Consider the following 17,921-nt stretch of genomic DNA (forward strand, 5'->3'; position numbering starts at 1 on the left):
TATTTTCTAACAAATTTGTTTAAATTTACTCCAAAGATGGCTAACTTAATTATTGTTTGATCCACATCCCCACTCAGGAACAAATTGGGCCAGTACGACTTACACTTTGTCTCATAAATCTTTTTCACGGCCCCATGGTTGCTGTTGGTTAATTCACACAGTGCAGTCAGTGACAGATTCAGTTTCAATAAAGAAGTGTTTCTGAGTTTTGCCAAATCTAAGTGCTGTCTGTAAAAGGTGAAAAGCAGAATGTTGTTTTTGGAGGTCAACTTAAATGCTTAATTCTTGGCAGGCCAAAGAAGAATTTATGATATGCACTGATATTGGTGGAATGCCATGCAACAACTCCATATGTTCACGTAGTGTGATTGCAATGCATGTATGCATGTTAGTTGTGTTTTTCTGTGACGCATGTATGTGCTGGCTTAGTTGACGCAGGTTGTAATTGTTTGTCATATGGAGAATATATGGCTCTAGTACCTAGAGGCTTAGATGTGTTGGCACATAAACACAATCTTTTGAAGTGTCCTTGAGCATGATTCTTGACCACTAAACTGCTCCTCTGAGCTTTCTGTGAAAAATTACAGAGAAGTCTGCAGTTCAAGGCTGAGCTGCATACTTTTAGAATTTATCATCATGTAAACTTAAGTTCAGTAAAAGATGGTTCTGATTAGTATGAGTAGTTGTCCCATAATTCCTGTGTTTGGGCTGGAACAAATAGAAATCAAGTAAAGCCATTTTCTGTCAAGGGATCTTACAACCTGTAACAGATGTGACATTTCACAGATGTAACTGTTATTAGGGCATTAATTTAGATTAAGCAAGTTCCCCAAATAAACCCTTTGACATAAAAAGTGCAAACCTTTACCATTGCAATGGAGCGAGAAGCCCTATTTTTAGGACTGACAAAAAGATCCAATACATAGAAGCCAAAAGTGGAACATTAAAATTAATTTCAACCTACTCAAATCAAGTGTACTACAATCTCTATGATACAATAAAATACTATTTCAAAGCCTGGCACAAATGAGACTCAAGGGTGAATTTATGCCCTCATCACTGTCTACAGGAAATTGACAAGCTCATATTTTATAATACAGTAGCATTTTAATCAGTACATTTATTTACACAGTTAATTCGAGCTACGGTTACAGCTTGACTTGGACATTTAATTGTGTTATTCTCCTTGTCTCAGTATACAAGCAAAGGAGCTTGTATACCATTTATTGATCATTTATTTATCAAACTATGCAAGATTCCAAAAAAACAGGGGAAATGTGTACCCTTTAACCCATTAAGGCCTGACCCATGAAAAAATGGTAAGTCCAATTTTTTTAAATATGAGATCTTTATTTGACCCCTTACCAAAATGTAACAAAAAAATTAAATTTTTTTTTTTTGGGGGGGGGGGGATATCTACCATTTATTACCATGTGATATATTAAAAATATTATAATATGGTTTTCTGCTTCTGGGTATCTATTAGGGGACAGAAGACAAGTATCAGATTGTGTTCAACAGGATTTTGAGCAAAGTTTATACCATAAATTGAAGCAAAATGTCTCAGAAACTGTATGTAACATATATGTCACGTAGGGCTCTTATGGGTTACGCTTTCCCGTCTTTTTTTTTTTTTTTTTAATTCCAACTACACCCAAACTAAGTGAAAAAGAACTTGGCAGTACCAAATAGCTTTGTAAGCGCTCTTTTTTTCTTTTTTTTTTCTTTTTTTCTAAACAAGATGTGTACCATCCATTTCAGTGATTATTGTTACCAGCATCTTCTTCTTTTGTGAACTACTTCAAAAATGACTTGTGTACAAGCCTACAATGTGAACAGTAAATGTTCACATGTGTATATACATATGTGAGAGGTAATTTGACTCTTAAACACATTATTTGGGTGTATTAGTCAAATTGTGAAATCCGATTTAGTATTCCAGGTGATTTGAAATGACACGTGTGGTTTAGGACCTTGTTTCAAAGAAAGGATCCTCACAACATATTTGTATGAACAAAAGAGATGCAGGGAACCTGTAAAAAAATTTATTGACGCTTATTAGGTCAGAAAAGGTTACAGCACAGCTTCTAACAAATTTGAACTTCACAATTCAACAGTAAGGCTCTGTTTACAGCACAACAGTGAAACAAAAATGCAAAAGTTTTGTAGTTTTCTGCTCTCTTGTTTACACAGTAACAGAATTCTTTCACATCATCTTGCACTCGTGCACTCCGCACATTGTTAACCTGCGAAAGCACAAGAACAATGCTGGGCCTCTGTGTCATGTTTGTCATTTTATTTGGATTGCTGAAGCAAAACCTGTTTCTGGTAGAACATTTATGCCATGAATGAAGCCACATAGGTTACATGTGCCAGATAACTAGCAGTTGTCTTGCAATGCTTCTGTTGTGTTGTGTATCCTGGTCTTATGAGGATGTTTTGCACATCTGGGTGTCATTGCAAAGTTTCACTGCCTACTAGGGGCCTGGCATGCATACTACATTTTTTCCTGTCCTGTTTTGCCCTGCACAGAGATAGTCATTTTGCTGTTGTGAATTTGTTTGTTTGTTTTTTTTTTTTGTTTGTTTGTTTGTTTGTTGGTTTGTTTTTTTAATATGCGAAGGGAAAAGTTTTGCATTTTGCATGGAAACCTTGTGGTGCAAACAGTGCCTAAGACAGATTGTGTACACATACTGGAAATAAAGGGGCATTGTGACTCTCCCTAGGAGTGGTCAACAAACAAGAATCATTTTATTTTAGTGATCACAACAGGAAAGTAGAGCAATGTGTTATATGTTTTAGTGAATCTGTGAAACACTGTGATGTAAGTATCATGGTATGAGCCTGTTACTTATGATGGAACACTGTTGAATCAGGACTACAAGAGGGTACAATAATTAATGGACCAATTAAACTAAATTCTAAATTATACCAAAAGAACTGTTAAATTTCTGAACATCTGCTCATAACACTGACACAAGTCTGCAAAGAATTGTTGAAGACTTATCAATGTTTTGGGCTGAAAGTTTAAAAAAAAAAAAAAAGGACAAGACAAAAAGGAGCAGTACATGTGAAGAGAACCTAATTTAAAGTGGTTTTGTTTGAAGGAATGGGCTGAAATTTCACATGCTGGTGTGCCAGCCTAGGGCATCTAAACTGTAATTGCTGTACACACTTAGGCTGCATTCTCAGCACCCTTTTTGAGTTGAATCCTTGTCCGTTTGCTTGGAAAGTTCACTTTATTTGTGGAATTGTGAATGCACGAAGAAACTCTAAGTCAGATCAAAGAAGTGATCTCCTGCGCCTACAAATGCAGGTCTCGGTCCTCGGTTTGGGGGACCAAATACAGGAAGTGGACTACAAAACAAAGTGCATTATGGGTTTGGTGCACGACATTGTCAATAAACACAACCAAAACACATGCATGTGTGGGATGTGTGTGGGATGGGAAAGATGATTCGCAATTGGACGTGGAAGAAAAGTTCTCGTAGAAATATGGTCAACTCAAGACCGCTAGGATCTGGTGCAGCTCCATCTTTTGCTGTTATGTGGTAGAAACAAAAATTGTTCTCCTTTAACTAAAAGATGAACAAGTTTTCGTCTTCCTTGTGTGTCCCGTCTTCTACTTTAGTAATAATTGAGGAAGCGCCGCCTCTAGCGGTCCAGTTTGTTTTAGTAGTGTAGCGGGAATGCAAACTTGGTCCGGAAGAATGTTGCACCTCCCAACCGAACCAAGTCCCTAGTGGTACTGAGTTTGGATTATTCTGTTGTGGATTCACCCTTAGTTCCCGGTATTGCTTCACAAGAAGGTCACACCACATTCTGAAAACCAAAGATCACATACTTTTGCCATTGAGCGATTTTTCGCAATGGATCTTTTTTTTCTTAATGTCTTGAATAACTGACCAACTATAATATGTACATTATTTGTTCATTGTATTTATTTTTTGAGATTGTGTAAAAATACTTCCAAAGATGTGATCAACATCTCAATATGCGTACAGAAAAAATACGAAAATACAAATTGCAAAATAGTATGTTTAAGCAAGTAAAATGGCATGTGAAACTGCCGTTATTGCAAATCAATCATCATCTTTACTCCCTCAAAAACTTTAATCCGATCACCACTAACACCATCAGTATATATTTGTTTTGCATAACTAAAGCAATGCCCTGATTCCCTGCCAGCTCATGAAATCTTCTTACATGTGCTGTTTTTTTTCATTACAGCTATCATAAATTAGCTTTGATTGCTTCCATTCCCTTCCAAACTCTCCAGATGTGAGCTTGTTTTTACACCCAGCATGTTGACAGAATGTTGTTTACAAACAAGGAGGTTTTAGTGGTGGTGGCTTCATGCCAGTGATAACACTGTCATGCATAATGGCGTTCAGCATGGAGGGCAGATATTATCACAGTCCTACACACACATAGAGGCAAAGCAGACTGTCATTATGTGTTTTCCCATCTCTGTCTTGTCAGTTTCCTCTTGTCACTCTTCATTGGGATAAAAATAAGGCTGTGACCGGATATTCTCCTCATTGGAGTTGTCTCTTTTTGATGAACCACTGACTTGGGTGAGATTACTCATCCTGTTAAATCAGATTCAAGGCAGTGCACTAATGACTAAGCTCAGAGGGGGGTTCCTCTCTCCATGCCTGATGCCCACAGCATATCTGTCTGAACTGGCCAGCTCAGTAAATGTTGCCGTTAGCAGAGATAAGTTTGTGAGACTAAAGCTGGGGATTTTTCAATTTGTATATATCACAAATTATAAGACATGAGACATAGTTGATGATGACAGACATGCATGGATATTCTGACACCAAGATAGACCAGCAAAACAGTTTCTGGCAACAACCAGTGTTTTTATTTTCAGGCTGCTACATATTAAGTTTATTCCAACAGCAACACAGTTAATTTAATCAAATGCAGCATTAATTGTTGCGATTTGTCACTAAGATAATTATGCATGTGTGTGAATACAAGGGGCAAGACAAAGTTACAAAAGAGAAAAAATTTTTTTTTTAAGAAGACAGGAGCAGGACCTTAACTGAATGAAAGGGCATTTAAAAGACAAAAAAGAGGATAGTTCATGGTACACTGTGCTTTGAAATGACTTAAAGTGCCATGCTACTTGTGTTTATTTATAACAAGAGGGAATGTCCATCTCCATTAATATTGGCATCTCGAATTGTAGAGATTTATTGACCGGTCTGCCCCAGGTGGCTTTGCGCTTCAGTTATGGAGAAACAAAATGATACGTCAAGAGCTGTTATAGAAGTCAGTCGCATGACTGCCCCACCCGTCCAGCGAGGCAGTGAAGCCCCTTTCATTTCCACCCAGTAAATCCATACAAAATTATTTAAATAAGGTAAATCAGCTAATCAGCACCCTACTCAATGATCCATTACCTAAGCCAAGGACTGGTCTTTTAAAGATAAGAAAAGCAGGAATAATAGACCTAATGGGCTATTATTGAGTTCACAATAAGGCTTGCCAGCAACAGTGACAGGTCTTCAACACTTTGAATGAGTCTTGTGAGATATGAAAACCCACATAGGAATTGTTTAAAAAGAAACTATTACACTCAAATATGTTATCCATCGCTAATGCAATGGTGCATCTTGGTTGGGAGTAGAGTCAGAGTGGCTTTTGTGATCTGAGCCCTCCAGGTCTGTTTAGACAGATGATTGAAGGGTGTTCCCTGTGGTCCACCCTCAGGGCTACTTCTCATTCTCACATGCGCCTCGTCCACCATGACAGCATGCATGAGCATGACATTTCGGTCGAGGCCTTTACAGTGAGAAATTTAACCCCCTGCCCAAAGCCTGCTCCTCATATCTGCCATAATGCCCAATGATTAAAACAGTACTGAAGCATCCAGTACATGGGTTGATATAGTTGATAAACTTTATTAGACATTACTCAGTGAAGTAATTTTCACTTAAGCACTAGGTACAGCTTGCCTCAATGAAAATGAAAAATTTGTTTTAAACACTTATTACACCACCTGAAGAGAGAAGACAGATTGTGTTTAGCATATCAATTAAAACAACAGTTTATATATATATATATATATATATATATATATATATATAGATAGATAGATAGATATTGCTAAAACTCAGTAACAGTTGTTTAATGTCTATTTTACAATTTGGATATCAACACTCATTTTGAGAATCTATTTGATTCACAACAGCCAAATTTGATTTTAATTAAATCTGATTCAGTCTAATATTGATTCATTTACAGATATTTATGTAAAAACTAAGGACGTCTCTATGATTTAAAGACAAGGGGGGACTTCATCAGATTACATACAATGTTGCTCCTATCAGCCAATCAGTGGTGAAATGATGACAACAGTGTAAATTGCAATGTTGAAGAGCAGTTATTGTAATGATAACCAGTTACTGTAATGTTATTTTAGACACAAAGTTGTGTGGGACATGGGAAAAGTTACCATGATTGCTTGCTCTTGCTGAGTTCTGCTGAACACAGTGATAAAAATGACAAAAGTTTGGCCCTGTGGATTTGTTACCTAAGTCAGACCCACCAGTGGAAGGAGTTGCTTGTTCTATCTCTGAATCTCTTTTGTCTCTTTCTTCATACATCTGCTTCACCTTCTTTGTCTCTGGATCTTCATGCCCTCTCTAATGGACAGGTTAACATCATTTTAGCTCTTTAAATTACTTGAATATAATAACATAACCCCATATTTTTCTTTGCTGTGCTGTGTGTATGCTCCAGACATTACTGAACACAGTTCAATCACCAATTTTTTTTTTAATGTTAAAGACATTGTCAAATAACTATTTTTATAAAACACTGAGCTATTTTACATGATCATAAAAATCATATGGCTGGGAGTCATCATAGTACTGTAATAATTTGATATGACGCATCTACATGCACTTCTGAAATGCAATATTTAAAAGATTGTTTTCTTCACTTACTAGTTCATAACTGGATTTATTTCAGAGAACGTACATTGTGACACCGCTGCCTGTTATTTTCAAAACATTCAGTGTTTGTTGAACATGGCACTAATGTGAGAGACAATACACTTCTGAACTGTTTACAGGTGAATTTGATCCAGTGGTGAATGAAACAAATCTGATTTTGGCATTTTCTTTCCAGGAGAGGCGAATTTTGGGCATGTAGATGCTTTATTACAGCTGTAAACATAATCCAATGAAAAATCATTTATCCTCCTTATTTATAAAGACAACAAATCTGTTGTTTGTGCAGAGCTGTAAATGCTTCATAAACACCCAAACAACAAATTTTTCACATTTTCATAACCAGTAGTATTATTTTTGTGTGAAATTCTTATTTAATATAGTACTGTTGTATTACAAACAAATGATAAAGAATTAAGATTATAACTTGAAGCAAATTATGTATTAATGTAATTATTAAAGATGAATCAAACAATAATGTGGCCTGTCACTGATGACTTTTGAATTATAGCACAAGCAGTCTGCATGGATATAAAACAGCTAAATAAATAATTATTAAGTAACTGCAGCAGAAATGTAAAGGTCCAGCATATAGGAAGTCTTAAAGTCAAACAGCAAACTTTGCATCTATTTGAATTACTCCACTAGCCAACTTTGTATTGCATTTAAACTGCACTTAATGTTGCACACTGGAACTTCCAAGTAATCTGGTTTAGCAGATCAAATTGTGCACAACAGGAATATTTAAATGAAAACTGGTTGCAGGCAGACGTCTGCGGGAGGGAGGACATATGGTAAAGGGACTTGTATTTATATAGCACTTCTCCAGCCAGCTTGACCACTCAAAGCACTTTAGACTACCTGTCACATTCGCCCATTCACACAAACACTCACACCCTGATAGGCATATCGGGGTATGAGTGTGTGTGTGGGGTTAGTGTCTTGCCCGAGGACACTTAACCTGTAGTCAGGGAAAGCTTGTAATCAATCCACCAACCTTCCGGGTGGAAGACGACTGCTCTTCCTCCTGAGTTACAGCCGCCCAAATGCTGAAATTCAGTCTGCAAAACAGCATCAGAAAACCAAAAACTTTGTTTTCCTGAGTTGAGACACTGTCAAGTCAAACATTCATCATCATCAGCAAGGTAAGCAGCAAACAGCAGATGCTGTGGTATAGTGCCACATTAACTACGTCTGCACAACCACCATCAGCACCCTGAGACATATGCAACAATTCTCTCACCTGGATCATGCTTTTCTCACTCCATCTGTTGGAGATGACTTGGCAGCTGCCTTCATCCAGTCCTTGCCTGTCTGAGCCAGGATGCAGGTCCACAAGGATACAGTTTAGTTTGTGACTTGATCATTCAATCCCATGTTTTTTTTTTTTTTTTTTTTGTTGCAAGAGCTGCTCTTTAATTATTGATTTTATTTGAAAGTTATTGCAATAATAGTGATATAATAGTAGTGATGTAATAATAATTAAAAAAAGTGTTTAAAATGAGTTCATCTGCTTTTTGTGTATGTGTTGGCTGTATGCAAGATTTTTCTTATCAGCAGCATCTTAAAGCATTAACAAGCATATTATTGCTGTTTTATTAGGTGTACTTTTTAGTTGATATACATGTTTTGTGATCTAACTCGAGTGCCCTTTTTAAAAAAATAGAAATAAACAAAGACAAAAAGAAAAAGGAAAACAGTAAGGGAAGCACATATCTTCCTAACCTGTCCTACTGAGAGCCCTAATAGGGGACATGAGCGTACAACAACCTCCCCACTCCGTTAGAAACTGTTGACTTGTGTCTCAGCATCCCCATCAATCAAAGCTTTCCTGTTTATGCTGATGCTAATGCTGCCAGGCTCACTCACTGTGTTCCTATCAATTAAAAGGAAGTAGTCAGCAATCCATCCCTCAGATAACACCAGGATTTGCATTGCCGTGCAGGGAGTCTTGTTTTGCACTACATGCACAGCATTGTAGTGTTAATGTACAGTACAAGTTGATGTTGTTGTAACTAAATCCGAGAGAACATAGATGCCCTTCTATGTGTAGCTTTAGTTTTCCATGTACAAGAGCCAGTAGTAGTGAAATGTGAAGGAAAAAGGGACACACAGAACTCACTCGTTTGCCTCAAAGAAACAAACTTGGGCATATTTTTTGGAAGCCGAAAGTCTTTTCCTGCTTGGCACGGCAGTATTTGAATTGATTACAGCTGTGAAGGGAGATAGGGGAATCACCTTCCTACACTGACAGTACAGTTGGGGTTACAAACTGGAGATTTGCATGGCATTACCTATCACTGTTTTCATAGGCTTTATTCTCCACACAGTGGTTCAGTGCTGGAGGTCTTTTGAGGGTACCGCTGTGGTAGGAAGTGCAGCAGCAGTTATTGTTAAACAGAAATGAGTCATTCAGGCTCTGTGCTGGATACAAAAAGAAAATTTTCCTGCTTCAAAAATATGTTGGGTCTTGTAGCTTTGTAGTACTCAGTATGAAGGCAGGTTCAGGGCCAACCCATATAATACGAAGTGGTGTCACCTGTTTGTTTGTTGAGAGGAAAACTAACATACTTATTTAAAATTTATATAAACATGAGCTGTAGTATTTTGTGTTTTTCTAATTTACTCACTTTAATTTTTTTTTTTTTTCCCAAAATTCTGAGGAAGTGGTAAATGACATTTGTGAGACTGTGAGAAGACATAGCAAGCTCTGATTTTAAATTATGTTATTTGCCTGGGTATTTTTATGAAATATGAAGAGTAAGATATTACTTTACTATTTATTGTAACTATTAAAATAGTTGTATTGATACTTTATTATATTATTATTATTTGCTTTATTGGAAACAACACTATGGATATAAGCGATACAGATGCACAAGAGAGTGCAACTCAATTCAGTTCAATTCAGCTTTATTTGAATAGCTCCATTTCACAACAATGGCATCACAGTACAGTGGCCGAGAAGTGCAAAACACATTTACATGAAAAAAAAAAAAGAAAACACTAACAAATTTGTTAATGTAATAGTTGTACGTAAAACTGTAATTTCTCTTTGGAATTTGTTAATGTGATTTTTGAAATGTAATTTTTTTTTCCACTTCTCAGCCACTATATCTTAGGGCACTCTACAGACCAAATAATTTGAGCCAATTCATTGTGATAGAATCAGTTTTCATAGAAGCCATTTAATAAAAAAATAACAGCCTGGTTAAAGAAATCAACGAATTGCACTGAATCTTGACTTCGATTCAGTCCTCCATCCTGAGCATTAACAGGGCAGCAGGCGACAGTGGAAAGAAAAAAAACTCCCTTTTTTACAGGAAGGACAAACTTCCAGTAGAACCCGGCATAGGGAGGGCAGCCATTTGCCAAGGCCAACAGAGAAGAGAGAAGATGAGAAAAAACAGTTAACGATGCCAATAGTGTCATAAGTTTATACATGAAAACATGAAGACCAGAGACACGAAAAAGTAAGGAAGTGCTCAGTGCATCATGGGACGTCCCTCAGCAGTTTAAGCCTATGGCAGCATGACTAAGGGATGGTTAGTGCAGTAACAGAAAAATTTTATAGTTATCAGCTTTGAACACTGGTAGCTGGTTTACACTCTGATGGTGTGTAAGCTAGAAGGATGTGTCACCTCGATGTGCACAAGCACACAGCTTGTGAACGCCCATTACAACCAAATGTGCCATCCCATCCTTTTAACTGAACCTTGACGAGTAAGCTACTACTCTCACTTAAACAAAACCAGCTAGAGCTACAGAAATGTTTGGTTTGTCCACACTGGGCTAATGTAGAAAATGGGTTTGCAATTAAGAACAGCCTCCACAATATCTGTGCTGTATTTATAAAAAGTTTGTTCCTTTGTTTGCAAAAAACACAAATCCAATTTTATCACAATGCTACACTCTCAGGTTGTGTTGTTATCATTATCATATTGCATTTCTTCTAATAAATACCCCTAAATATAACACAGTAGAACTTTAAAAAAAAAAAAAAAAAATCTACTCAGGAGATATAGCTCATTGGTATCAGTGTGACCAACATGCGTGGTACTACTGTTTTTAAGATTAAAGAACATTAAGTGGTAGGAAAGTAGCAAAAAAAACAAACAAACAAAAAAAAAACTATAATATCATATATAGCTCACTGGTTTGTGACTTGAATTTATTTACCTGGCAAATCCTGAATTATCCTAGATTTTTTCCCTAATGGCAGGTTATTTACACTGCTCAAAAAATAAAGGGAATACTAAAAGAACACATCCTAGATTTTTATGAACGAAATATTCTTTGTTCAACTATGTGATGAACTCTTTGTTCTTCACATAGTTGAATGTGCTATCAACAAAATTACTAGTGCTGGGCAGTGATTAAAATTTTTAAGCGCGATTAATTGCATGACATGCTGCGATTCATCATGAATAATCACATTGTTACGTGCAAAATGTCTCTTTCCTTTAAAAGAAGGCCTACAGCTATATAAAGAAAATGCAGTAAATTTTGGTTTACAAACACTACATCAGTCTGTGGTGCAACGTGGCGTTGGTGGATGGAGTGAGACATGATGTCCCAGATGTGCTCAATTGGATTCAGGTCTGGGGAACGGGCGGGCCAGTCCATAGCATCAATGCCTTCGTCTTGCAGGAACTTCTGACACACTCCAGCCACATGAGGTCTAACATTGTCTTGCATTAGGAGGAACCCAGGGCCAACCGCACCAGCATATGGTCACACAAGGGGTCCGAGGATCTCATCTCCATACCTAATGGCAGTCAGGCTACCTCTGGCGAGCACATGGAGGGCTGTGCGGCCCCCTAAAGAAATGCCACCCCACACCATTACTTAACCACTGCCAAACCGGTCATGCTGGAGGACGTTGCAGGCAGCAGAACTTTCTCCAAGGCATCACCAGACTCTGTCATGTCTGTCACATGTGCTCAGTATGAACCTGCTTTCATCTGTGAAGAACACAGGGTGCCAGTGTGGCAAATGCCAAACGTTCTGCACGGTGTTGGGCTGTAAACACAACCCCCACCTGTGGACGTCGGGCCCTCATACCACCCTCATGGAGTCTGTTTCTGACCGTTTGAGCAGACACATGCACATTTGTGGCCTGCTGGAGGTAATGTTGCAGGGCTCTGGCAGTGCTCCCCCTGTTCCTCCTTGCACAAAGGTGGAATTAGCGGTCCTGCCGCTGGGTTGTTGCCCTCCTACGGCATCCTCCACGTCTCCTGATGAAGTGGCTTGTAGCACCTCCATGCTCTGGACACTACGCTGACAGACACAGCAAACCTTCTTGCCACAGCTCGCATTGATGTGCCATCCTGGATGAGCTGCGCTACCTGAGCCACTTGTGTGGGTTGTAAATTCTGTCTCATGCTACCATTAGAGTGAAAGCACTGCCAGCATTCAAAAGTGATCAAAACATCAGCCAGAAAGCATAGGAAAGATTCAGTTAACCATCAGTCAAAATAAACTAGACTCATTGATGTTATTCTCCATTTTATCTATTAAATATTTTTTAGTAACTTTTTTTCTTAGTCACAGTGGGCTATTTTATTCCCAGTACTGAAATAGTTTAATGACACCTGGTGTAAGTAAACCTAATGATCTACGCTGCAGGTAGTCTCATCCGACTAAATCTACGCCTGTTGAATTAAGGTGGGGTGATCTCAGGGACATATTACTCCAGGGAATGCATGTGTAACCCAGTGCTACCAATCGTAATTAAAATCTCAGTGGGAATAAATATGGTTAATTATTAAAATGTGCATTCATAATATATTTTAAGTATGCTACAAGGAAAAGCTAAATAGCTGTAAAAGGACGATAAATATGTATTCTGTTAAACACACTAAGCAACTGATAACAATTTTGTCTGACGATAAAGCTGTATCCTGATAGGCGCACCGAACAGTCAATATCAGTTAATCTGATGCGGTGTTAGCCAATAAGGTCAAGGTTGAGCCCCTGGGTAGTGCGCAGCCTGCGTCTTACTCAGTCTCTAACCGGACGTTGACCAGAGAACCCGCTGGTCGTGTTTTACTCGTGCGATAAGAAAACTAAAGTGTGGAAATCTACGTTCTTCTAGTGATTCAGCTGGTTATTGGTAAGCACAAACCAATATTAAAATGTCTGAACCGCCATTACGTTTCAATTGGTGATGATCCTTTTGTTAAAACGTTAAGATACCGGAGTGCCGAGTGCCACAGAAGCCCTGAGAAACCCCGTAGCCTTGTTAGCACGTTGCCCAGCAGCGGTGAGTCTCATATGCAATGTACAGTATTGTGTTAGCATCGATGTTAATTCCCGCTAGCTTTATTACTGTTAAAACGGCCTTTTGTGGGCCAAACGATTATCTGTGGGTGGTTTGTTCATTCACTCATGTCACTTAAAGGTCTTGTATGTTATGTTTGGTACAGATTATTAGATCTAAATGCCAGTGTGTGTTTATAATGCTTGTTAAAGGTATTCTATTTTATTTTTGGTACAGATTACTAGATGTAAAGACCAGTGTGTGTTTATAATGCTTGTTAAAGGTATTCTATTTTATTTTTGGTACAGATTATTAGATGTAAAGACCAGTGTGTAGTTATTATGCACTTTAAAGGTATTCTGTTATTTTTTTCATATGGATTATTAGATTTAAATGCCAGGGTGTGTGTTCATAATGCACTTTAAAGGTGTTTTGTGTTATTTCAAAGGTGTATTTACTATGCATCTTAAAGAGATTGAATTAGTACGATCACTTTATTACCGCATTCCAACTATTTTAATTGGTTTGTCATCGGGTAATTTTGTAATTGTAAAATCTTTGGAGCTATATTGTTGTACAACATGTTTTTATTTTTTTTAGAACTTGAATCTGAACAGTAGCAAGAGTATTATAGTAAAAAGTACTTATTTTAAGCTACTTCATTCTGACCTCACCTCTTAGGTCAGGTTTTTCTGTTCGGATCGGAGTTGTGGACTGCAGACGTGCAGGAGAGTGAACCCTTTTCCAGTACTGGATGGCGAGCCCAGCCCAAGAAGTCGAACAAACCGGTAGCTTGTAGCCCGACTGGCTACAAACACACTGAACACTGAACGAACACTTGAAGAGCATTGCTCAGACTATAAGGGACAAGACCCGGGTCTATTTCATTTATATTTTATTTTATTATTTTTTGGGGTGAAGAGAGCTCTCTAATTTTTCATTGTTACATTTAATCTTATTGTCAACTCTGCTCAATATATGGTTCTTCTCTAAATCAAAACTGTTGCCTGTGTCCTGTGTTGATTGCACCCCTAGGCTCCTTCGTGCTTAGAATCTGTCTGAACTGGCCTACTCTTCCTCTTCCTCTGGTACATAGAATAAAAGTAACTACAGTACTTTGCCATAACCAAACATCATAGGGGAGGTACAGAAAGAGCGCTGCAAGCGTTACACATGCAGCTATTTATTGCAAAAGTTACTTATTTCATTACTTAGTGTATAACCATATTTATTACTGCACATTTGAAGAAAACAGGATGTCTTAGTTTTAAGATTGCAGGGAACTCCTGTTGTTTAAAGATCTGCACAATAACTTATATTTAGCAGCAGACAGTTACTCTGTCCATGTTTTGCATATGCCCATGGCAGGCGGAAGAAGAAGTAGTTCCTACCTATCCTGAAAGTTAAGTTATATAAATTTTGGTAAAGGAGGAATAGACATTTCAGTAGTGATCCGCACTTCACTAATAATTACTGTCACAGATAATCACTTAGATCAAAACATGGGTTTGTTCTTACTTACCCACTTATTTTTTATTTTTTTAAATTTTTTAACAGCCCAACAGTCATGCGGCCCACCAAGAATCTTCACAATAAATCACAATAGAAAAAGGTACCTTATCATGTTATAATATGATTATAATATGTATTATTGTAAAAACGTAAAAATTATTATATTATGATGTGATACATTTTGTGGTGAAAATGTAGACTATAAACCATATTTGTCTTTGTATGGGGAAACTGTGGATGCTATGGTCTGAGAAATGTCTAATTTACCAAATGGAATTAACTTGTACTTCATAGGAGGGCACTGCAGTATTGTTGACTTTGCACCCTTAAAGCAGACAAAACTACATTTTTTTGTGTTGGCGCCTTACTTTTCCGAGTCCCAGTGGGGCATATAGCCTTTATAATTGTCATTTTTATTTTCAGAAGACAGCCATAATCACTGGTACATATTATTAACCAAAAGCAGCACACATTCTCTGTGGCAACTCAGATACACTCACCATCTCACTGCATGCAGGCATATGACATACCGTGTTGCTTATAACTGTCCCACATTTCTGTGTGTACAACAATAAATCACAGTAGAACAATGAAGGAGAACTGAAATGTTTCTGCTTGATGAGAATAATTTCCATAAAATGCATTTTGCTCCAATATTTCTGGGTCGCAACAAAATCTGCCTACAGTACAAGCTACCTTGATTCATGTTCTTACAATAAAATTGACCACATTATAACGTGATATGTTTTACATTTTTACAATGAACTTAGCACGTTATGTGATATGTTTCGCGTTTTTTCAATAAAATATCACATAACACGATAAAGTCTCCATTTTTTTGTTATTTGTGTGTCAGCTCTACACTTCCATAGACAGTTCAGGAGTAGTGTTTCTCTGAGAGAGCCCCTGTCTTTGTGAACTTTGTACTTTGTTGCATTGCAGAACATTTGCATGCGCAAACAAACCATACAATACATTTTTACATTTTAGCCTTTTTTAAGACATTTGACATCAAATGCATTCTTCCCCATAAAGTTTCAGTGATAGTCACTAGCTGAAAACAATGCTTTCTTTTGCAGTTAATTATTTTTTTAAAAATATATAAAAAATGTGCTGTTGTATGTCTCCGTCAATCTAAATATCTTGGTATCAACTATGCTTAACTTTGCACATATCTTAGCAGGTTACCGGTATTTATAAATTTAAGCAACCTGTGTTTCATGAGGCTTCCTCAGAGATTTTACACTTTAATGTTATCAAATGCGATTACTGCACCATGAGGAATTTCAACATCACTTATTAACCAATAAAACTTATTTATTGATATGAAGGGACTGTGGAAAATGAGATGATTTGTTTAGTGTAAAGCAAGAAAATGTTCTGCCAGGTAAGTGTTTTCAGCCTAGGTGATGGATACAAATGCCCAAGGCTAAACATTTTGAACAAGAGCTCAGGGAGAAAGAGAACAGAGTTGAAGAGGGACACACTGAGTTTCAGTATCTAAATCTATAAGAGGACAGGCAGCTAAAAAGAACGTGAGTGAGGATGTCTTCTACCATTGTGAGAGGCACGTATTTCCTCAGCATAACTTTGGCTTCATGCTTTCCTGTTGACAGAAATAAATTTGATGTGATTTGATGGTGCAGCAGCCCCCAAACACGACATCAGTCCCTGCCAGCCTTTTTCCTTCACACGAGCACGGAGTAACATCCAAAGAGGCTCACACACTTACAGGCATTCAGTTGGAAACAGAAAAAAAAAAACACATGCAACGATTGGGGAACAAAAAGGAAGATTAAACTTTGGTGACAAGGATGCCTTCCACTCTCTTCATCATCACCTACTGCTGAGTAACATAGTGAAGATGGAATATCCCCTCTCACTCACAAGCCTTTTAATGGCACAGAGCGGATTTTAATAAGAAGCAGAGTGGTTAGCAGTGCACACCGTGGTCTTCAATGGGATTAAAAGCCTTTGAATGGTTGAGGCCATTAAAGTCTACACCAGACTAGGAGTCCTGCAGTGCCTTATGAGCATGTTTATCATAAGGATTAACAAATCCAGTGAACACATTCACCCCAGGAGTGCAGCCACCTCTGCTTGTACCATTATTGTGTTTGGCTGAGTGGCTAATAAGAGTGATTCAGCAGTACTGCAAGATAAAGCTCTGGTCCCAGTTTGCTAACCATCCCCAGTGGATGCGTAACAGCAACATCTGCATCCACCAGCTCATCTCAGCACAACATAACAAGCATTTTCTTTTTTTTCCTGCAGATTAAGTACATGCTGCCTGATTCTAATGCCACAAGCCATGAGCATGACAGGGGCAGAGCATAGACCCAGAGGTCTATGCACAGCTTCTAGACAAAGAAAAATCTCTCTTGAGGAAATCTGTGTATGGCCTTTTGAAGTCTGGAGAGATTTCAGGGATTTGATAGTCAGTGTGTTGAGTCATCACTCTAACCCATTTTCTGATTGTCTGCCTCTTCCACTCTTCAGATCTTCCACATGACCTATGACCTGGCCAGCGCTATGGTGCGGATAGTCAATCTGATTGGCATGATGCTGTTGCTGTGTCACTGGGATGGCTGCCTGCAGTTTTTGGTGCCCATGCTACAGGACTTCCCCGCTGACTGCTGGGTGTCCAAAAATAAGATGGTGGTAAGTGCTTCTCCTGCACAGAGTCCTGCTGCCTATTTGAATCAGATAATGCTCTGTCTTATCTTAGCTTCTATAATTACTGTACTAAAACCCTTAAGCTTCCTGGGAAAGATTGCATTGCATGTCTGTCGTTTTTAAATCCCGAATCAAACATATTTATCTGCTGCATTTGTCCAAATTTATTTAATTTACTGATGATTTTATTTGTTAGGAGTTATGGAAATCTGCCTTTTTTGCCTTTTTTTTGTAAGGAATCAGTTCCTAGAACATTGATTTTCTGAGGAGGGTATACCAGTATTGGTTGAATTTTATTTTCCAGTTTCTAATCTTTATGCATTACTAAAACAGCTGCTGGGGTAGAACATTGAATTCCCATTTTACCCTCATATGATGTGAAAGTCACAGTCCCAGATGAACATGCAGATTTTTTTTCTTTTTTTTAACCAGAAAGAAAAAAAATGATAATTAGGCATAAAAAGCAAAACATTACATTCATTTTTAGGTATACCAGTGTGTGG

General features: G+C 37.8%; 1 protein-coding gene across 1 annotated transcript in view; it reads left to right on the forward strand.

The window, feature by feature from the left end:
• Positions 1-17,921, forward strand: part of hcn4 (hyperpolarization activated cyclic nucleotide-gated potassium channel 4) — a 104,283-nt gene that overhangs the window by 43,507 nt on the left and 42,855 nt on the right. The window contains exon 3 of the mRNA XM_041991875.1: positions 17,242-17,403. Coding sequence (XP_041847809.1) covers positions 17,242-17,403 — 162 coding nt within the window. The remainder of the gene's footprint in view (positions 1-17,241; positions 17,404-17,921) is intronic.

This window comes from Melanotaenia boesemani, chromosome 1, assembly GCF_017639745.1.
Source record: "Melanotaenia boesemani isolate fMelBoe1 chromosome 1, fMelBoe1.pri, whole genome shotgun sequence".
Taxonomy (NCBI): Eukaryota; Metazoa; Chordata; class Actinopteri; order Atheriniformes; family Melanotaeniidae; genus Melanotaenia; species Melanotaenia boesemani.